At 49.7% G+C, this 17,766-nt stretch overlaps 1 protein-coding gene across 1 annotated transcript in view; it reads right to left on the bottom strand.

The window, feature by feature from the left end:
- LOC110536469 (uncharacterized) overlaps window positions 1-16,643 on the bottom strand; it is a 52,829-nt gene extending 36,186 nt beyond the window's left edge. The window contains 2 exon segments of the mRNA XM_036936496.2: window positions 3,269-3,379; window positions 16,485-16,643. Of these exon segments, the coding sequence (XP_036792391.2) occupies window positions 3,269-3,309 (41 nt within the window). The 5' untranslated portion in view covers window positions 3,310-3,379; window positions 16,485-16,643.
- Window positions 16,644-17,766: the final 1,123 nt, after the last annotated feature.

Here is a 17,766-nt window from a genome sequence, read left to right as displayed (position 1 = left end):
ATGTACAGAGAAGGGTAAAGGTAGGATGTGAGTACAGTGTTGGTAAACCTAGGCATTGAGTGACGATGAGAGAGGTTGTGTCTCTGGAGGCACCATTTAAGCTAGGTGAGTTCACCACATGTGTGGGGGTGGAACAAAAGGACTAGCTAAGGCATATTGAGCAGGGCTGGAGGCTCTACAGTGAAATCAGACAATAATCACTCACCAAAACAGCAATAGACAAGGCATATTGGCATTAAAGAGAGGCATGTGTAGCCTAGTGATCATAGGGTCCAGTGAGTAGCTAGGCAAGCTGGAGACACGGCGAATCAGACAGCTAGCGGGCCGGGGCAAGCAGGCTAGCAGTTGGGCCTGCGGGGGACATTGCAGCAGAACAGCCTGTTGAAACCCCCTCGGACGGTTACATGGGCAGACCAGTCGTGATGGATCGGCAGAAAAGGGTCCAGGCCAATTGCCAAAAGAGGTATCGAAGCCCAGGAATTGTCTGATGGATCTCTTCGGATAGCCGGGAGATGGACCTAGCTCGATGCTAGCTCCAGGCTAACTAGCGCTTGCTTTGGTACAGAGACGTTAACCAGGAGTAGCCACTCGGATAGCAGCTAGCTAGCTGCGATGATCCGGTGTAAAGGTTCAGAGCTTGCGGTAGGAATCCGGAGATGTGGTAGAGAAAGAGCAATCGGATATGCTCTGGGTTGATATCGCGCTGTGCAGCGCTGGTGTCCGAGTTAACGGTGATGACCGCTAGCAGTGACTGTCTACTAGCTAGTAGCTAGTTAGCTTCTGATGGGGGTTCCGGTTCTAAAGTATAAAAAATAGCAGACCCTTACCACATTGAGTGAGGCGGGTTGCAGGAGTCCGTAGATGGAAATTGAGATTAAAAAATATGAAAAATATATTAAATATATACGAAGAAAACTGTATATACACGGGATGGGACAAGACAAAACAAATGTCTGTCTGCTACGCCATCTTGAAAGTTATATATCTTGAAAACTTGATTGCTGACGTGCAAAACATTTTGGGTGTATATCAACAATGGACTAATGAAACAAATAGAAAAATATAGTTTTTAGGTGAAATTTTCCATTAAGGTTTACCTACAATAATTTCTGAAAGGTTTATAATGTACATTACAGGTCTAAAGTTTGGCCACACCTACTCATTCAAGGGTTTTTCTTTATTTTTACTATTTTCTACATTGTGGTGTAACAGTGAAGAAATCAAAACTATGAAATAACACATATGGAATCATGTAGTAACCAAAAACTTGAATACAGACTCAAGCTCATTACCATAACGCAACGTTAACTATTCATGAAAATCGCAAATGAAATGAAATAAATATGCCATCTCTCAAGCTTAGCCTTTTGTAAACAACACTGTCATCTCAGATTTTCAAAATATGCTTCTCAACCATAGGAAAACAATCATTTGTGTAACAGTAGCTAGCTAGCGTAGCATTTAGTGTTAGCTTTAGCGTTAGCATCCAGCAGGCAACATTTCAACAAAAAACAAGAAAAGCCTTCAAATAAAATAATTTACCTATGAAGAACTTCGGATGTTTTCAATGAGGAGACTCTCAGTTAGATAGCAAATGCTCAGTTTTTCCAAAAAGATTTGTGTATTAGAAATAGCTCCGTTTTGTACATCACATTTGGCTACCAAAAAAACTCGAAAATTCAGTCCTCAAAACGCGAACTTTTTTCCAAATTAACTCCATAATATCGACTGAAAACATGGCAAATGTTGTTTAGAATCAATCCTCAAGGTGTTTTTCACATATCTCTTCGATGATATATCGTTCGTGGAAGCCTGGTTTCTCCTCTCTATCAAATGGAAAAATACTTGCACCTGGCGTTGCGCACCAATTTCGACGCAGGACACCAGGCGGACACTTGGAAAATGTAGTCTCTTATGGTCAATCTTCCAATGATATGCCTACAAATACGTCACAATGCTGCCGACATCTTGGGGCAACGGCAGAAGGTCTAAGCTTATTCCTGTCGCATTCACAGCCATATAAGGAGACATTAGAAAACAGAGCTTCAGAAATTCTGCTCATTTCCTGTTTGACGTTTCATCTTGGTTTCGCCTGTAGAATGAGTTCTGGGGCACTCACAGACAATATCTTTGCAGATTCTGAAACTTCAGAGTGTTTTCTTTCCAAAACTGTCAATAATATGCATAGTCGAGCATCTTTTCGCGACAAAATATTGCGCTTAAAACAGGAACGTTTTTTATCCAATAATGAAATAGCGCCCCCATAGACTCAACTGGTTTAAACAAATCAAAATATATTTTATATTTGAGATTCTTCAAAGTAGCCACCCTTTGCCTTGATGACAGCTTTGGACACCCTTGGCATTCTTTCAATCAGCTTCAACTGAAATGCTCTTCCAACAGCCTTGAAGGAGTTCCCACATATGCTGAGCACTTGTTGGCTGCTTTTTCTTCACTCTGCAGTCCAACTCATCCCAAACCATCTCAAAATGGGTTGAGGTCAGGTGATTGTGGAAGCCAGGTCATCTGGTGCAGCATATTTTAATACATATACATTTACATTTACATTTAATACATATACATTATAAAATAATATAATAAAACATATATATGGGTTATTTACATAGTGTTGATGTCTTCACTATTATGTAGATTATGTAGAATGTAAACCCAATTGAGATGGTTTGGGATGAGTTGGATGGCAGAGTGAAGGAAAAGCAGCCAACAAGTGCTCAGCATATGTGGGAACTCCTTCAAGACTGTTGGAAAAGCATTCCTCATGAAGCTGGTTGAGAGAATGCCAAGAGTGTGCAAAGTTGTCATCAAGGCAAAGGGTGACTACTTTGAACAATGTAAAATATAGTTGGATTTGTTTAACACTTTTTTTTGGTTACTACATGATTCCATATGTGTTATTTCATAGTTTTCTACAGTGTAGAAAATAGTAAAAATAAAGAAAATACCTTGAATGAGTAGGTGTTGGGAAACTTTTGACTGGTACTGTATATAGGCCTAGTTTATAAACTGTTAATGACTTATTTATTGCAATATTACTATTTACTTCAACTGTGAAAGATAAGATGTATTTTTCATTATGTTAAACGGACAAATTATAACAGTCATGTTTTATTTAATATTCCTGTTAATATATTACTAGATATGAATGAGGCTGTGACATGCCAGTAAGCCATCATCAATTCAGTTTGCCTTAATTTACAACGGGTATGCTGACAAAAATTACAATTGAAAAAAGCGTGTAGGGGCTTACCTGCTTTCCACACCACCCTCATCTTCCTGTGAGGAACTCATGATTGAGGGCTGATACGGGACACTCAGCGTAGTCTTTGTGGTCTAGACATTTTTGTCTAGTCTATCTATTCTAGAGGGAGGATACAAGATACAGGTGTACTGTGTTAATTTGATCACTCTGTTGTCAAAGATACATTTCCTGGGAAGCAACAAATGCAAATTGCAGTGTATTCGAGTTTTAAAAAAGCCTTCTAAATTTTGTAATTTCCACATTAAAATGTAAGACTTGATTTATCCTAACAAAAAAATGTATCAGCTCCTACAAAAATGACCATAATTAATTCACATTTCCTGTTGCTGCAGGATTATTTTCCTGTTGTGAGAAGCTGGTCAAATTATGACATCTATCTGTAGCAAGACATCACATAATAGTTTATGTGTCGGGGGGCTAGGGTCAGTTTGTTATATCTGGAGTACTTCTCCTGTCCTATTCGGTGTCCTGTGTGAATCTAAGTGTGCGTTCTCTAATTCTCTCCTTCTCTCTTTCTCTCTCTCGGAGGACCTGAGCCCTAGGACCATGCCCCAGGACTACCTGACATGATGACTCCTTGCTGTCCCCAGTCCACCTGGCCGTGCTGCTGCTCCAGTTTCAACTGTTCTGCCTTATTATTATTCGACCATGCTGGTCATTTATGAACATTTGAACATCTTGGCCATGTTCTGTTATAATCTCCACCCGGCACAGCCAGAAGAGGACTGGCCACCCCACATAGCCTGGTTCCTCTCTAGGTTTCTTCCTAGGTTTTGGCCTTTCTAGGGAGTTTTTCCTAGCCACCGTGCTTCTACACCTGCAATGCTTGCTGTTTGGGGTTTTAGGCTGGGTTTCTGTACAGCACTTTGAGATATCAGCTGATGTACGAAGGGCTATATAAATAAATTTGATTTGAAATTTGACATAATCCACAATAGCAACTGGTTTAAAAAAGTATGTTGTACTTGTAAATAAGGTAACGTTATTATTATTGTTTGTGTCCAGGCTACTATTTTTCCGATTGACAGCTGAGTGTCTGACAGGAAGTAGTAGTAGGAAAAATAGGATCCGTGAAAAGGCTCTTATTTATTACTTTATGCAACAACAACATTACATCGCGCCTACTCGTTGTTAAAATCAAATCTGAGATGGGGTTTGACCAGAAAGCATGTTCAGGACTATAATTTCCTCCTCATATTGTAGCCTACAATATGTGTCTCCACACACCTAGGCCTAGGATATTAATGGATTCAAGACAGGTCGTTTTTATTGATGTCAGATTCTCAGTCCTGTCAGTGTCAAAGTAGCCTGCCATTTCGATCACTTGTGCGGTATTAAACGAGATTCTGCCAAAGTCTCCAGTCATGTAAAATGATGTAGAATTGCATGAAATGTGTTTATAAAAGGCCAGATTTTCCTCAGATCCTATAAATGTTCCCCATATTATGCATCTTCAGTAAGTGTCTCTCCTCTACTGCTCTATGCCGCTACGCAAATGCGATGATATGCATGCAATGTTTATTATAAAACTCCCCAGGTCACTCCCCTCTCACGCTCACTTTGTGTTCTGGTACCTCAGAACTCCCCAGGTCACACCCCTCTCACGCTCACTTTGTGTTCTGGTACCTCAGAACTCCCACACACCCCTCTCACGCTCACTTTGTGTTCTGGTACCTCAGAACTCCCACACACCCCTCTCACGCTCACTTTGTGTTCTGGTACCTCAGAACTCCCCAGGTCACTCCCCTCTCACGCTCACTTTGTGTTCTGGTACCTCAGAACTCCCACACACCCCTCTCACCCTCACTTTGTGTTCTGGTACCTCAGAACTCCCCCACACCCCTCTCACGCTCACTTTGTGTTCTGGTACCTCAGAACTCCCACACACCCCTCTCACACTCACTTTGTGTTCTGGTACCTCAGAACTCCCCCACACCCCTCTCACGCTCACTTTGTGTTCTGGTACCTCAGAACTCCCCCACACCCCTCTCACGCTCACTTTGTGTTCTGGTACCTCAGAACTCCCACACACCCCTCTCACCCTCATTTTGTGTTCTGGTACCTCAGAACTCCCCTACACCCCTCTCACGCTCACTTTGTGTTCTGGTACCTCAGAACTCCCACACACCCCTCTCACGATCACTTTGTGTTCTGGTACCTCAGAACTCCCCAGGTCACTCCCCTCTCACGCTCACTTTGTGTTCTGGTACCTCAGAACTCCCACACACCCCTCTCACCCTCATTTTGTGTTCTGGTACCTCAGAACTCCCCTACACCCCTCTCACGCTCACTTTGTGTTCTGGTACCTCAAAACTCCCACACACCCCTCTCACCCTCACTTTGTGTTCTGGTACCTCAGAACTCCCCCACACCCCTCTCACGCTCACTTTGTGTTCTGGTACCTCAGAACTCCCACACACCCCTCTCACCCTCACTTTGTGTTCTGGTACCTCAGAACTCCCCCACACCCCTCTCACGCTCACTTTGTGTTCTGGTACCTCAGAACTCCCACACACCCCTCTCACGCTCACTTTGTGTTCTGGTACCTCAAAACTCCCCAGGTCACTCCCCTCTCACGCTCACTTTGTGTTCTGGTGCCTCAGAACTCCCCCACACCCCTCTCACGCTCACTTTGTGTTCTGGTACCTCAGAACTCCCACACACCCCTCTCACCCTCACTTTGTGTTCTGGTACCTCAGAACTCCCACACACCCCTCTCACCCTCACTTTGTGTTCTGGTACCTCAGAACTCCCCCACACCCCTCTCACGCTCACTTTGTGTTCTGGTACCTCAGAACTCCCACACACCCCTCTCACGCTCACTTTGTGTTCTGGTACCTCAAAACTCCCCAGGTCACTCCCCTCTCACGCTCACTTTGTGTTCTGGTACCTCAGAACTCCCCCACACCCCTCTCACGCTCACTTTGTGTTCTGGTACCTCAGAACTCCCACACACCCCTCTCACGCTCACTTTGTGTTCTGGTACCTCAAAACTCCCCAGGTCACTCCCCTCTCACGCTCACTTTGTGTTCTGGTACCTCAGAACTCCCCCACACCCCTCTCACGCTCACTTTGTGTTCTGGTACCTCAGAACTCCCACACACCCCTCTCACCCTCACTTTGTGTTCTGGTACCTCAGAACTCAAACACACCCCTCTCACCCTCACTTTGTGTTCTGGTACCTCAGAACTCCCACACACCCCTCTCACCCTCACTTTGTGTTCTGGTACCTCAGAACTCCCCAACACCCCTCTCACGCTCACTTTGTGTTCTGGTACCTCAAAACTCCCACACACCCCTCTCACCCTCACTTTGTGTTCTGGTACCTCAGAACTCCCACACACCCCTCTCACCCTCACTTTGTGTTCTGGTACCTCAGAACTCCCCCACACCCCTCTCACGCTCACTTTGTGTTCTGGTACCTCAGAACTCCCCCACACCCCTCTCACGCTCACTTTGTGTTCTGGTACCTCAGAACTCCCCCACACCCCTCTCACGCTTACTTTGTGTTCTGGTACCTCAGAACTCCCACACACCCCTCTCACCCTCACTTTGTGTTCTGGTACCTCAGAACTCCCCCACACCCCTCTCACGCTCACTTTGTGTTCTGGTACCTCAGAACTCCCACACACCCCTCTCACGCTCACTTTGTGTTCTGGTACCTCAAAACTCCCCAGGTCACTCCCCTCTCACGCTCACTTTGTGTTCTGGTACCTCAGAACTCCCCCACACCCCTCTCACGCTCACTTTGTGTTCTGGTACCTCAGAACTCCCACACACCCCTCTCACGCTCACTTTGTGTTCTGGTACCTCAAAACTCCCCAGGTCACTCCCCTCTCACGCTCACTTTGTGTTCTGGTACCTCAGAACTCCCACACACCCCTCTCACGCTCACTTTGTGTTCTGGTACCTCAGAACTCCCCCACACCCCTCTCACGCTCACTTTGTGTTTTGGTACCTCAGAACTCCCCCACACCCCTCTCACGCTCACTTTGTGTTCTGGTACCTCAGAACTCCCACACACCCCTCTCACGCTCACTTTGTGTTCTGGTACCTCAGAACTCCCCCACACCCCTCTCACGCTCACTTTGTGTTCTGGTACCTCAGAACTCCCCCACACCCCTCTCACGCTCACTTTGTGTTCTGGTACCTCAGAACTCCCACACACCCCTCTCACCCTCACTTTGTGTTCTGGTACCTCAGAACTCCCACACACCCCTCTCACCCTCATTTTGTGTTCTGGTACCTCAGAACTCCCCTACACCCCTCTCACGCTCACTTTGTGTTCTGGTACCTCAAAACTCCCACACACCCCTCTCACCCTCACTTTGTGTTCTGGTACCTCAGAACTCCCCCACACCCCTCTCACGCTCACTTTGTGTTCTGGTACCTCAGAACTCCCCCACACCCCTCTCACGCTCACTTTGTGTTCTGGTACCTCAGAACTCCCCCACACCCCTCTCACGCTCACTTTGTGTTCTGGTACCTCAGAACTCCCACACACCCCTCTCACCCTCACTTTGTGTTCTGGTACCTCAGAACTCCCCCACACCCCTCTCACGCTCACTTTGTGTTCTGGTACCTCAGAACTCCCACACACCCCTCTCACGCTCACTTTGTGTTCTGGTACCTCAAAACTCCCCAGGTCACTCCCCTCTCACGCTCACTTTGTGTTCTGGTACCTCAGAACTCCCCCACACCCCTCTCACGCTCACTTTGTGTTCTGGTACCTCAGAACTCCCACACACCCCTCTCACGCTCACTTTGTGTTCTGGTACCTCAAAACTCCCCAGGTCACTCCCCTCTCACGCTCACTTTGTGTTCTGGTACCTCAGAACTCCCCCACACCCCTCTCACGCTCACTTTGTGTTCTGGTACCTCAGAACTCCCACACACCCCTCTCACGCTCACTTTGTGTTCTGGTACCTCAAAACTCCCCAGGTCACTCCCCTCTCACGCTCACTTTGTGTTCTGGTACCTCAGAACTCCCCCACACCCCTCTCACGCTCACTTTGTGTTCTGGTACCTCAGAACTCCCACACACCCCTCTCACCCTCACTTTGTGTTCTGGTACCTCAGAACTCCCCCACACCCCTCTCACGCTCACTTTGTGTTCTGGTACCTCAGAACTCCCACACACCCCTCTCACGCTCACTTTGTGTTCTGGTACCTTAAAACTCCCCAGGTCACCCCCCTCTCACGCTCACTTTGTGTTCTGGTACCTCAGAACTCCCCCACACCCCTCTCACGCTCACTTTGTGTTCTGGTACCTCAGAACTCAAACACACCCCTCTCACCCTCACTTTGTGTTCTGGTACCTCAGAACTCCCACACACCCCTCTCACCCTCACTTTGTGTTCTGGTACCTCAGAACTCCCCAACACCCCTCTCACGCTCACTTTGTGTTCTGGTACCTCAAAACTCCCACACACCACTCTCACCCTCACTTTGTGTTCTGGTACCTCAGAACTCCCACACACCCCTCTCACCCTCACTTTGTGTTCTGGTACCTCAGAACTCCCCCACACCCCTCTCACGCTCACTTTGTGTTCTGGTACCTCAGAACTCCCCCACACCCCTCTCACGCTCACTTTGTGTTCTGGTACCTCAGAACTCCCCCACACCCCTCTCACGCTTACTTTGTGTTCTGGTACCTCAGAACTCCCACACACCCCTCTCACCCTCACTTTGTGTTCTGGTACCTCAGAACTCCCCCACACCCCTCTCACGCTCACTTTGTGTTCTGGTACCTCAGAACTCCCACACACCCCTCTCACGCTCACTTTGTGTTCTGGTACCTCAAAACTCCCCAGGTCACTCCCCTCTCACGCTCACTTTGTGTTCTGGTACCTCAGAACTCCCCCACACCCCTCTCACGCTCACTTTGTGTTCTGGTACCTCAGAACTCCCACACACCCCTCTCACGCTCACTTTGTGTTCTGGTACCTCAAAACTCCCCAGGTCACTCCCCTCTCACGCTCACTTTGTGTTCTGGTACCTCAGAACTCCCACACACCCCTCTCACGCTCACTTTGTGTTCTGGTACCTCAGAACTCCCCCACACCCCTCTCACGCTCACTTTGTGTTCTGGTACCTCAGAACTCCCCCACACCCCTCTCACGCTCACTTTGTGTTCTGGTACCTCAGAACTCCCACACACCCCTCTCACCCTCACTTTGTGTTCTGGTACCTCAGAACTCCCCCACACCCCTCTCACGCTCACTTTGTGTTCTGGTACCTCAGAACTCCCACACACCCCTCTCACGCTCACTTTGTGTTCTGGTACCTCAAAACTCCCCAGGTCACTCCCCTCTCACGCTCACTTTGTGTTCTGGTACCTCAGAACTCCCCCACACCCCTCTCACGCTCACTTTGTGTTCTGGTACCTCAGAACTCCCACACACCCCTCTCACCCTCACTTTGTGTTCTGGTACCTCAGAACTCAAACACACCCCTCTCACCCTCACTTTGTGTTCTGGTACCTCAGAACTCCCACACACCCCTCTCACCCTCACTTTGTGTTCTGGTACCTCAGAACTCCCCAACACCCCTCTCACGCTCACTTTGTGTTCTGGTACCTCAAAACTCCCACACACCCCTCTCACCCTCACTTTGTGTTCTGGTACCTCAGAACTCCCACACACCCCTCTCACCCTCACTTTGTGTTCTGGTACCTCAGAACTCCCCCACACCCCTCTCACGCTCACTTTGTGTTCTGGTACCTCAGAACTCCCCCACACCCCTCTCACGCTCACTTTGTGTTCTGGTACCTCAGAACTCCCCCACACCCCTCTCACGCTTACTTTGTGTTCTGGTACCTCAGAACTCCCACACACCCCTCTCACCCTCACTTTGTGTTCTGGTACCTCAGAACTCCCCCACACCCCTCTCACGCTCACTTTGTGTTCTGGTACCTCAGAACTCCCACACACCCCTCTCACGCTCACTTTGTGTTCTGGTACCTCAAAACTCCCCAGGTCACTCCCCTCTCACGCTCACTTTGTGTTCTGGTACCTCAGAACTCCCCCACACCCCTCTCACGCTCACTTTGTGTTCTGGTACCTCAGAACTCCCACACACCCCTCTCACGCTCACTTTGTGTTCTGGTACCTCAAAACTCCCCAGGTCACTCCCCTCTCACGCTCACTTTGTGTTCTGGTACCTCAGAACTCCCACACACCCCTCTCACGCTCACTTTGTGTTCTGGTACCTCAGAACTCCCCCACACCCCTCTCACGCTCACTTTGTGTTTTGGTACCTCAGAACTCCCCCACACCCCTCTCACGCTCACTTTGTGTTCTGGTACCTCAGAACTCCCACACACCCCTCTCACGCTCACTTTGTGTTCTGGTACCTCAGAACTCCCCCACACCCCTCTCACGCTCACTTTGTGTTCTGGTACCTCAGAACTCCCCCACACCCCTCTCACGCTCACTTTGTGTTCTGGTACCTCAGAACTCCCACACACCCCTCTCACCCTCACTTTGTGTTCTGGTACCTCAGAACTCCCACACACCCCTCTCACCCTCATTTTGTGTTCTGGTACCTCAGAACTCCCCTACACCCCTCTCACGCTCACTTTGTGTTCTGGTACCTCAAAACTCCCACACACCCCTCTCACCCTCACTTTGTGTTCTGGTACCTCAGAACTCCCCCACACCCCTCTCACGCTCACTTTGTGTTCTGGTACCTCAGAACTCCCCCACACCCCTCTCACGCTCACTTTGTGTTCTGGTACCTCAGAACTCCCCCACACCCCTCTCACGCTCACTTTGTGTTCTGGTACCTCAGAACTCCCACACACCCCTCTCACCCTCACTTTGTGTTCTGGTACCTCAGAACTCCCCCACACCCCTCTCACGCTCACTTTGTGTTCTGGTACCTCAGAACTCCCACACACCCCTCTCACGCTCACTTTGTGTTCTGGTACCTCAAAACTCCCCAGGTCACTCCCCTCTCACGCTCACTTTGTGTTCTGGTACCTCAGAACTCCCCCACACCCCTCTCACGCTCACTTTGTGTTCTGGTACCTCAGAACTCCCACACACCCCTCTCACGCTCACTTTGTGTTCTGGTACCTCAAAACTCCCCAGGTCACTCCCCTCTCACGCTCACTTTGTGTTCTGGTACCTCAGAACTCCCCCACACCCCTCTCACGCTCACTTTGTGTTCTGGTACCTCAGAACTCCCACACACCCCTCTCACGCTCACTTTGTGTTCTGGTACCTCAAAACTCCCCAGGTCACTCCCCTCTCACGCTCACTTTGTGTTCTGGTACCTCAGAACTCCCCCACACCCCTCTCACGCTCACTTTGTGTTCTGGTACCTCAGAACTCCCACACACCCCTCTCACCCTCACTTTGTGTTCTGGTACCTCAGAACTCCCCCACACCCCTCTCACGCTCACTTTGTGTTCTGGTACCTCAGAACTCCCACACACCCCTCTCACGCTCACTTTGTGTTCTGGTACCTTAAAACTCCCCAGGTCACCCCCCTCTCACGCTCACTTTGTGTTCTGGTACCTCAGAACTCCCCCACACCCCTCTCACGCTCACTTTGTGTTCTGGTACCTCAGAACTCAAACACACCCCTCTCACCCTCACTTTGTGTTCTGGTACCTCAGAACTCCCACACACCCCTCTCACCCTCACTTTGTGTTCTGGTACCTCAGAACTCCCCAACACCCCTCTCACGCTCACTTTGTGTTCTGGTACCTCAAAACTCCCACACACCACTCTCACCCTCACTTTGTGTTCTGGTACCTCAGAACTCCCACACACCCCTCTCACCCTCACTTTGTGTTCTGGTACCTCAGAACTCCCCCACACCCCTCTCACGCTCACTTTGTGTTCTGGTACCTCAGAACTCCCCCACACCCCTCTCACGCTCACTTTGTGTTCTGGTACCTCAGAACTCCCCCACACCCCTCTCACGCTTACTTTGTGTTCTGGTACCTCAGAACTCCCACACACCCCTCTCACCCTCACTTTGTGTTCTGGTACCTCAGAACTCCCCCACACCCCTCTCACGCTCACTTTGTGTTCTGGTACCTCAGAACTCCCACACACCCCTCTCACGCTCACTTTGTGTTCTGGTACCTCAAAACTCCCCAGGTCACTCCCCTCTCACGCTCACTTTGTGTTCTGGTACCTCAGAACTCCCACACACCCCTCTCACGCTCACTTTGTGTTCTGGTACCTCAGAACTCCCCCACACCCCTCTCACGCTCACTTTGTGTTCTGGTACCTCAGAACTCCCCCACACCCCTCTCACGCTCACTTTGTGTTCTGGTACCTCAGAACTCCCACACACCCCTCTCACCCTCACTTTGTGTTCTGGTACCTCAGAACTCCCCCACACCCCTCTCACGCTCACTTTGTGTTCTGGTACCTCAGAACTCCCACACACCCCTCTCACGCTCACTTTGTGTTCTGGTACCTCAAAACTCCCCAGGTCACTCCCCTCTCACGCTCACTTTGTGTTCTGGTACCTCAGAACTCCCCCACACCCCTCTCACGCTCACTTTGTGTTCTGGTACCTCAGAACTCCCACACACCCCTCTCACCCTCACTTTGTGTTCTGGTACCTCAAAACTCCCACACACCCCTCTCACCCTCACTTTGTGTTCTGGTAACTCAGAACTCCCACACACCCCTCTCACCCTCACTTTGTGTTCTGGTACCTCAGAACTCCCCCACACCCCTCTCACGCTCACTTTGTGTTCTGGTACCTCAGAACTCCCCCACACCCCTCTCACGCTCACTTTGTGTTCTGGTACCTCAGAACTCCCCCACACCCCTCTCACGCTCACTTTGTGTTCTGGTACCTCAGAACTCCCACACACCCCTCTCACCCTCACTTTGTGTTCTGGTACCTCAGAACTCCCCCACACCCCTCTCACGCTCACTTTGTGTTCTGGTACCTCAGAACTCCCACACACCCCTCTCACGCTCACTTTGTGTTCTGGTACCTCAAAACTCCCCAGGTCACTCCCCTCTCACGCTCACTTTGTGTTCTGGTACCTCAGAACTCCCCCACACCCCTCTCACGCTCACTTTGTGTTCTGGTACCTCAGAACTCCCACACACCCCTCTCACCCTCACTTTGTGTTCTGGTACCTCAGAACTCCCCCACACCCCTCTCACGCTCACTTTGTGTTCTGGTACCTCAGAACTCCCACACACCCCTCTCACGCTCACTTTGTGTTCTGGTACCTCAAAACTCCCCAGGTCACTCCCCTCTCACGCTCACTTTGTGTTCTGGTACCTCAGAACTCCCACACACCCCTCTCACGCTCACTTTGTGTTCTGGTACCTCAGAACTCCCCCACACCCCTCTCACGCTCACTTTGTGTTCTGGTACCTCAGAACTCCCCCACACCCCTCTCACGCTCACTTTGTGTTCTGGTACCTCAGAACTCCCACACACCCCTCTCACCCTCACTTTGTGTTCTGGTACCTCAGAACTCCCCCACACCCCTCTCACGCTCACTTTGTGTTCTGGTACCTCAGAACTCCCACACACCCCTCTCACGCTCACTTTGTGTTCTGGTACCTCAAAACTCCCCAGGTCACTCCCCTCTCACGCTCACTTTGTGTTCTGGTACCTCAGAACTCCCCCACACCCCTCTCACGCTCACGTTGTGTTCTGGTACCTCAGAACTCCCACACACCCCTCTCACGCTCACTTTGTGTTCTGGTACCTCAAAACTCCCCAGGTCACTCCCCTCTCACACTCACTTTGTGTTCTGGTACCTCAGAACTCCCACACACCCCTCTCACGCTCACTTTGTGTTCTGGTACCTCAGAACTCCCCCACACCCCTCTCACGCTCACTTTGTGTTCTGGTACCTCAGAACTCCCACACACCCCTCTCACGCTCACTTTGTGTTCTGGTACCTCAAAACTCCCCAGGTCACTCCCCTCTCACGCTCACTTTGTGTTCTGGTACCTCAGAACTCCCACACACCCCTCTCACGCTCACTTTGTGTTCTGGTACCTCAGAACTGCCACACACCCCTCTCACGCTCACTTTGTGTTCTGGTACCTCAGAACTCCCCAGGTCACTCCCCTCTCACGCTCACTTTGTGTTCTGGTACCTCAGAACTCCCCCACACCCCTCTCACGCTCACTTTGTGTTCTGGTACCTCAGAACTCCCACACACCCCTCTCACGCTCACTTTGTGTTCTGGTACCTCAAAACTCCCCAGGTCACTCCCCTCTCACGCTCACTTTGTGTTCTGGTACCTCAGAACTCCCACACACCCCTCTCACGCTCACTTTGTGTTCTGGTACCTCAGAACTCCCCCACACCCCTCTCACGCTCACTTTGTGTTCTGGTACCTCAGAACTCCCACACACCCCTCTCACGCTCACTTTGTGTTCTGGTACCTCAAAACTCCCCAGGTCACTCCCCTCTCACGCTCACTTTGTGTTCTGGTACCTCAGAACTCCCACACACCCCTCTCACGCTCACTTTGTGTTCTGGTACCTCAGAACTCCCACACACCCCTCTCACGCTCACTTTGTGTTCTGGTACCTCAGAACTCCCCAGGTCACTCCCCTCTCACGCTCACTTTGTGTTCTGGTACCTCAGAACTTCCCCACACCCCTCTCACGCTCACTTTGTGTTCTGGTACCTCAGAACTCCCACACACCCCTCTCACGCTCACTTTGTGTTCTGGTACCTCAGAACTCCCCCACACCCCTCTCACGCTCACTTTGTGTTCTGGTACCTCAGAACTCCCACACACCCCTCTCACGCTCACTTTGTGTTCTGGTACCTCAGAACTCCCACACACCCCTCTCACGCTCACTTTGTGTTCTGGTACCTCAGAACTCCCCAGGTCACTCCCCTCTCACGCTCACTTTGTGTTCTGGTACCTCAGAACTTCCCCACACCCCTCTCACGCTCACTTTGTGTTCTGGTACCTCAGAACTCCCACACACCCCTCTCACGCTCACTTTGTGTTCTGGTACCTCAGAACTCCCCCACACCCCTCTCACGCTCACTTTGTGTTCTGGTACCTCAGAACTCCCACACACCCCTCTCACCCTCACTTTGTGTTCTGGTACCTCAGAACTCCCACACACCCCTCTCACGCTCACTTTGTGTTCTGGTACCTCAGAACTCCCCAGGTCACTCCCCTCTCACGCTCACTTTGTGTTCTGGTACCTCAAAACTCCCCCACACCCCTCTCACGCTCACTTTGTGTTCTGGTACCTCAGAACTCCCACACAACCCTCTCACGCTCACTTTGTGTTCTGGTACCTCAGAACTCCCACACACCCCTCTCACGCTCACTTTGTGTTCTGGTACCTCAGAACTCCCCAGGTCACTCCCCTCTCACGCTCACTTTGTGTTCTGGTACCTCAGAACTCCCCCACACCCCTCTCACGCTCACTTTGTGTTCTGGTACCTCAGAACTCCCACACACCCCTCTCACGCTCACTTTGTGTTCTGGTACCTCAGAACTCCCCCACACCCCTCTCACGCTCACTTTGTGTTCTGGTACCTCAGAACTCCCACACACCCCTCTCACCCTCACTTTGTGTTCTGGTACCTCAGAACTCCCACACACCCCTCTCACGCTCACTTTGTGTTCTGGTACCTCAGAACTCCCCAGGTCACTCCCCTCTCACGCTCACTTTGTGTTCTGGTACCTCAAAACTCCCCCACACCCCTCTCACGCTCACTTTGTGTTCTGGGTACCTCAGAACTCCCACACACCCCTCTCACGCTCACTTTGTGTTCTGGGTACCTCAGAACTCCCACACACCCCTCTCACGCTCACTTTGTGTTCTGGTACCTCAGAACTCCCCAGGTCACTCCCCTCTCACGCTCACTTTGTGTTCTGGTACCTCAGAACTCCCCCACACCCCTCTCACGCTCACTTTGTGTTCTGGGTACCTCAGAACTCCCACACACCCCTCTCACGCTCACTTTGTGTTCTGGGTACCTCACGATTTACAACTACGTCACTGGCTACGGAACAATTACGTGTTTTGGAGAAATCATTGAGTTATTTAAGTAAGCCACGACTGTGATATGTTTTTTTTTTTTTCGAACTTGAACACAACTAGAGGCGTAGAATTCGATGTCTCAACACTTTAAACACGAAGCAATGGAACCTAATTCAGAGTAAATCCATATATATATATAGTCTTAGAGTGAACGCACTGTTTCCTCCGCTCATTTAACTTACCTCTGAATTTAGGTTAACGCAGGAGAAAGAAAATCTAGTTTTAATGTACTTATTAATCAAAGTTATGTATTGAATCCGATGTGCCTTTTGTGTGCTAAAATGGCAGATGTGAAACTTTACTTTCACCTTTGATTTCCTTATTGTTACGCGTGTCAACTCATTGAAAAAGGATCCACCCACTCACCCGTAAACTGGTAGTAGTGGACTCATCTGGAATACCACGATGTCTTGTCACTATCTGCGTGTGCTAAACGTGTCCAGCAGAGGGAGGTAGACTTCTGTCAATGATTTGCCGCAGAGCTGGCAGGTCCCTGGGTCTGTAAACTACTGTAAGGACAGGAAGAACAGAGTGCTGCCAATCTGTGACAGAATGGATGGAGCACATGTTGAAATCGCAGTGAGTCAATCTTTAGGACTAGATCAGGACAAGAGCTAGAACCCATGGCAAGGGATTTTATCATGTTAAATGATATAGAGGCTGAATAAAGAGAAAAACCGATACCAACGTTGCTTGGGTGCAAATGCTTTAAAAAACTGAATTGTGAGAGTAAAGTTAGGACAGTATCAAGGAGTAGTTACAGGAAGCTGTCACAGGAAGCTTTCACAGGAAGCTGTTAGAGGAAGCTGTCACAGGAAGCTTTCAATGGAACCTGTTACAGGAAGCTGTCACAGGAAGCTGTCACAGGAAGCTTTCACAGGAACCTGTTACAGGAAGCTGTCACCGAAAGCTGTCACATTGTCAGTACCAGGGATCCAAAGCTATTATAGCCGCTCAGATTAAGCTCAACGTTAATATATTCACATATATTAATATTCACATATATAACCATATTCACTAACGTGTCTTTCTGTCTATGAAATCACTGTGACTTCACTTATTCCTTATATCTCCTAGCGGAGCCAAAAGCCTTATATGAACTCTGTGTAAGTGGAGAGGAGACATTCTGCTGGCAGATGCTGAACCTGGGGTTATTGTTATGGTTGGCTCCTCAGGGCACTGTTCCGTCCCTAACTGGGAGGAAGGTTGGTTGGTTGCTCGCCCATCTGTTGCGATGCGGGGAGTCCCAGGTGGTTTTTCTCAGAAGCCGCAGTGTAAACGCTTCTCAGAGTCCTCGGCCGGAGCAAGAGCACCGTCAGGGCTTTCCTCTTCGCGGTCGGAGCACCAAGCTGGAGCATGGCCAGTGTCAACCATGTTATTGACTGACGTGGAGAACCAAGGTTTAATGGGTTTCCCTGGTACTTGATGGTACCTATCGTACTTTAGTTCTGAAAAGTGCTTGTG

The sequence above is a fragment of the Oncorhynchus mykiss genome, chromosome 11 (genome assembly GCF_057628025.1).
Source record: "Oncorhynchus mykiss isolate SJ-2025 chromosome 11, ASM5762802v1, whole genome shotgun sequence".
In the NCBI taxonomy this organism is placed as follows: domain Eukaryota; kingdom Metazoa; phylum Chordata; class Actinopteri; order Salmoniformes; family Salmonidae; genus Oncorhynchus; species Oncorhynchus mykiss.
This window is presented reverse-complemented; position numbering and strand designations above follow the sequence as displayed.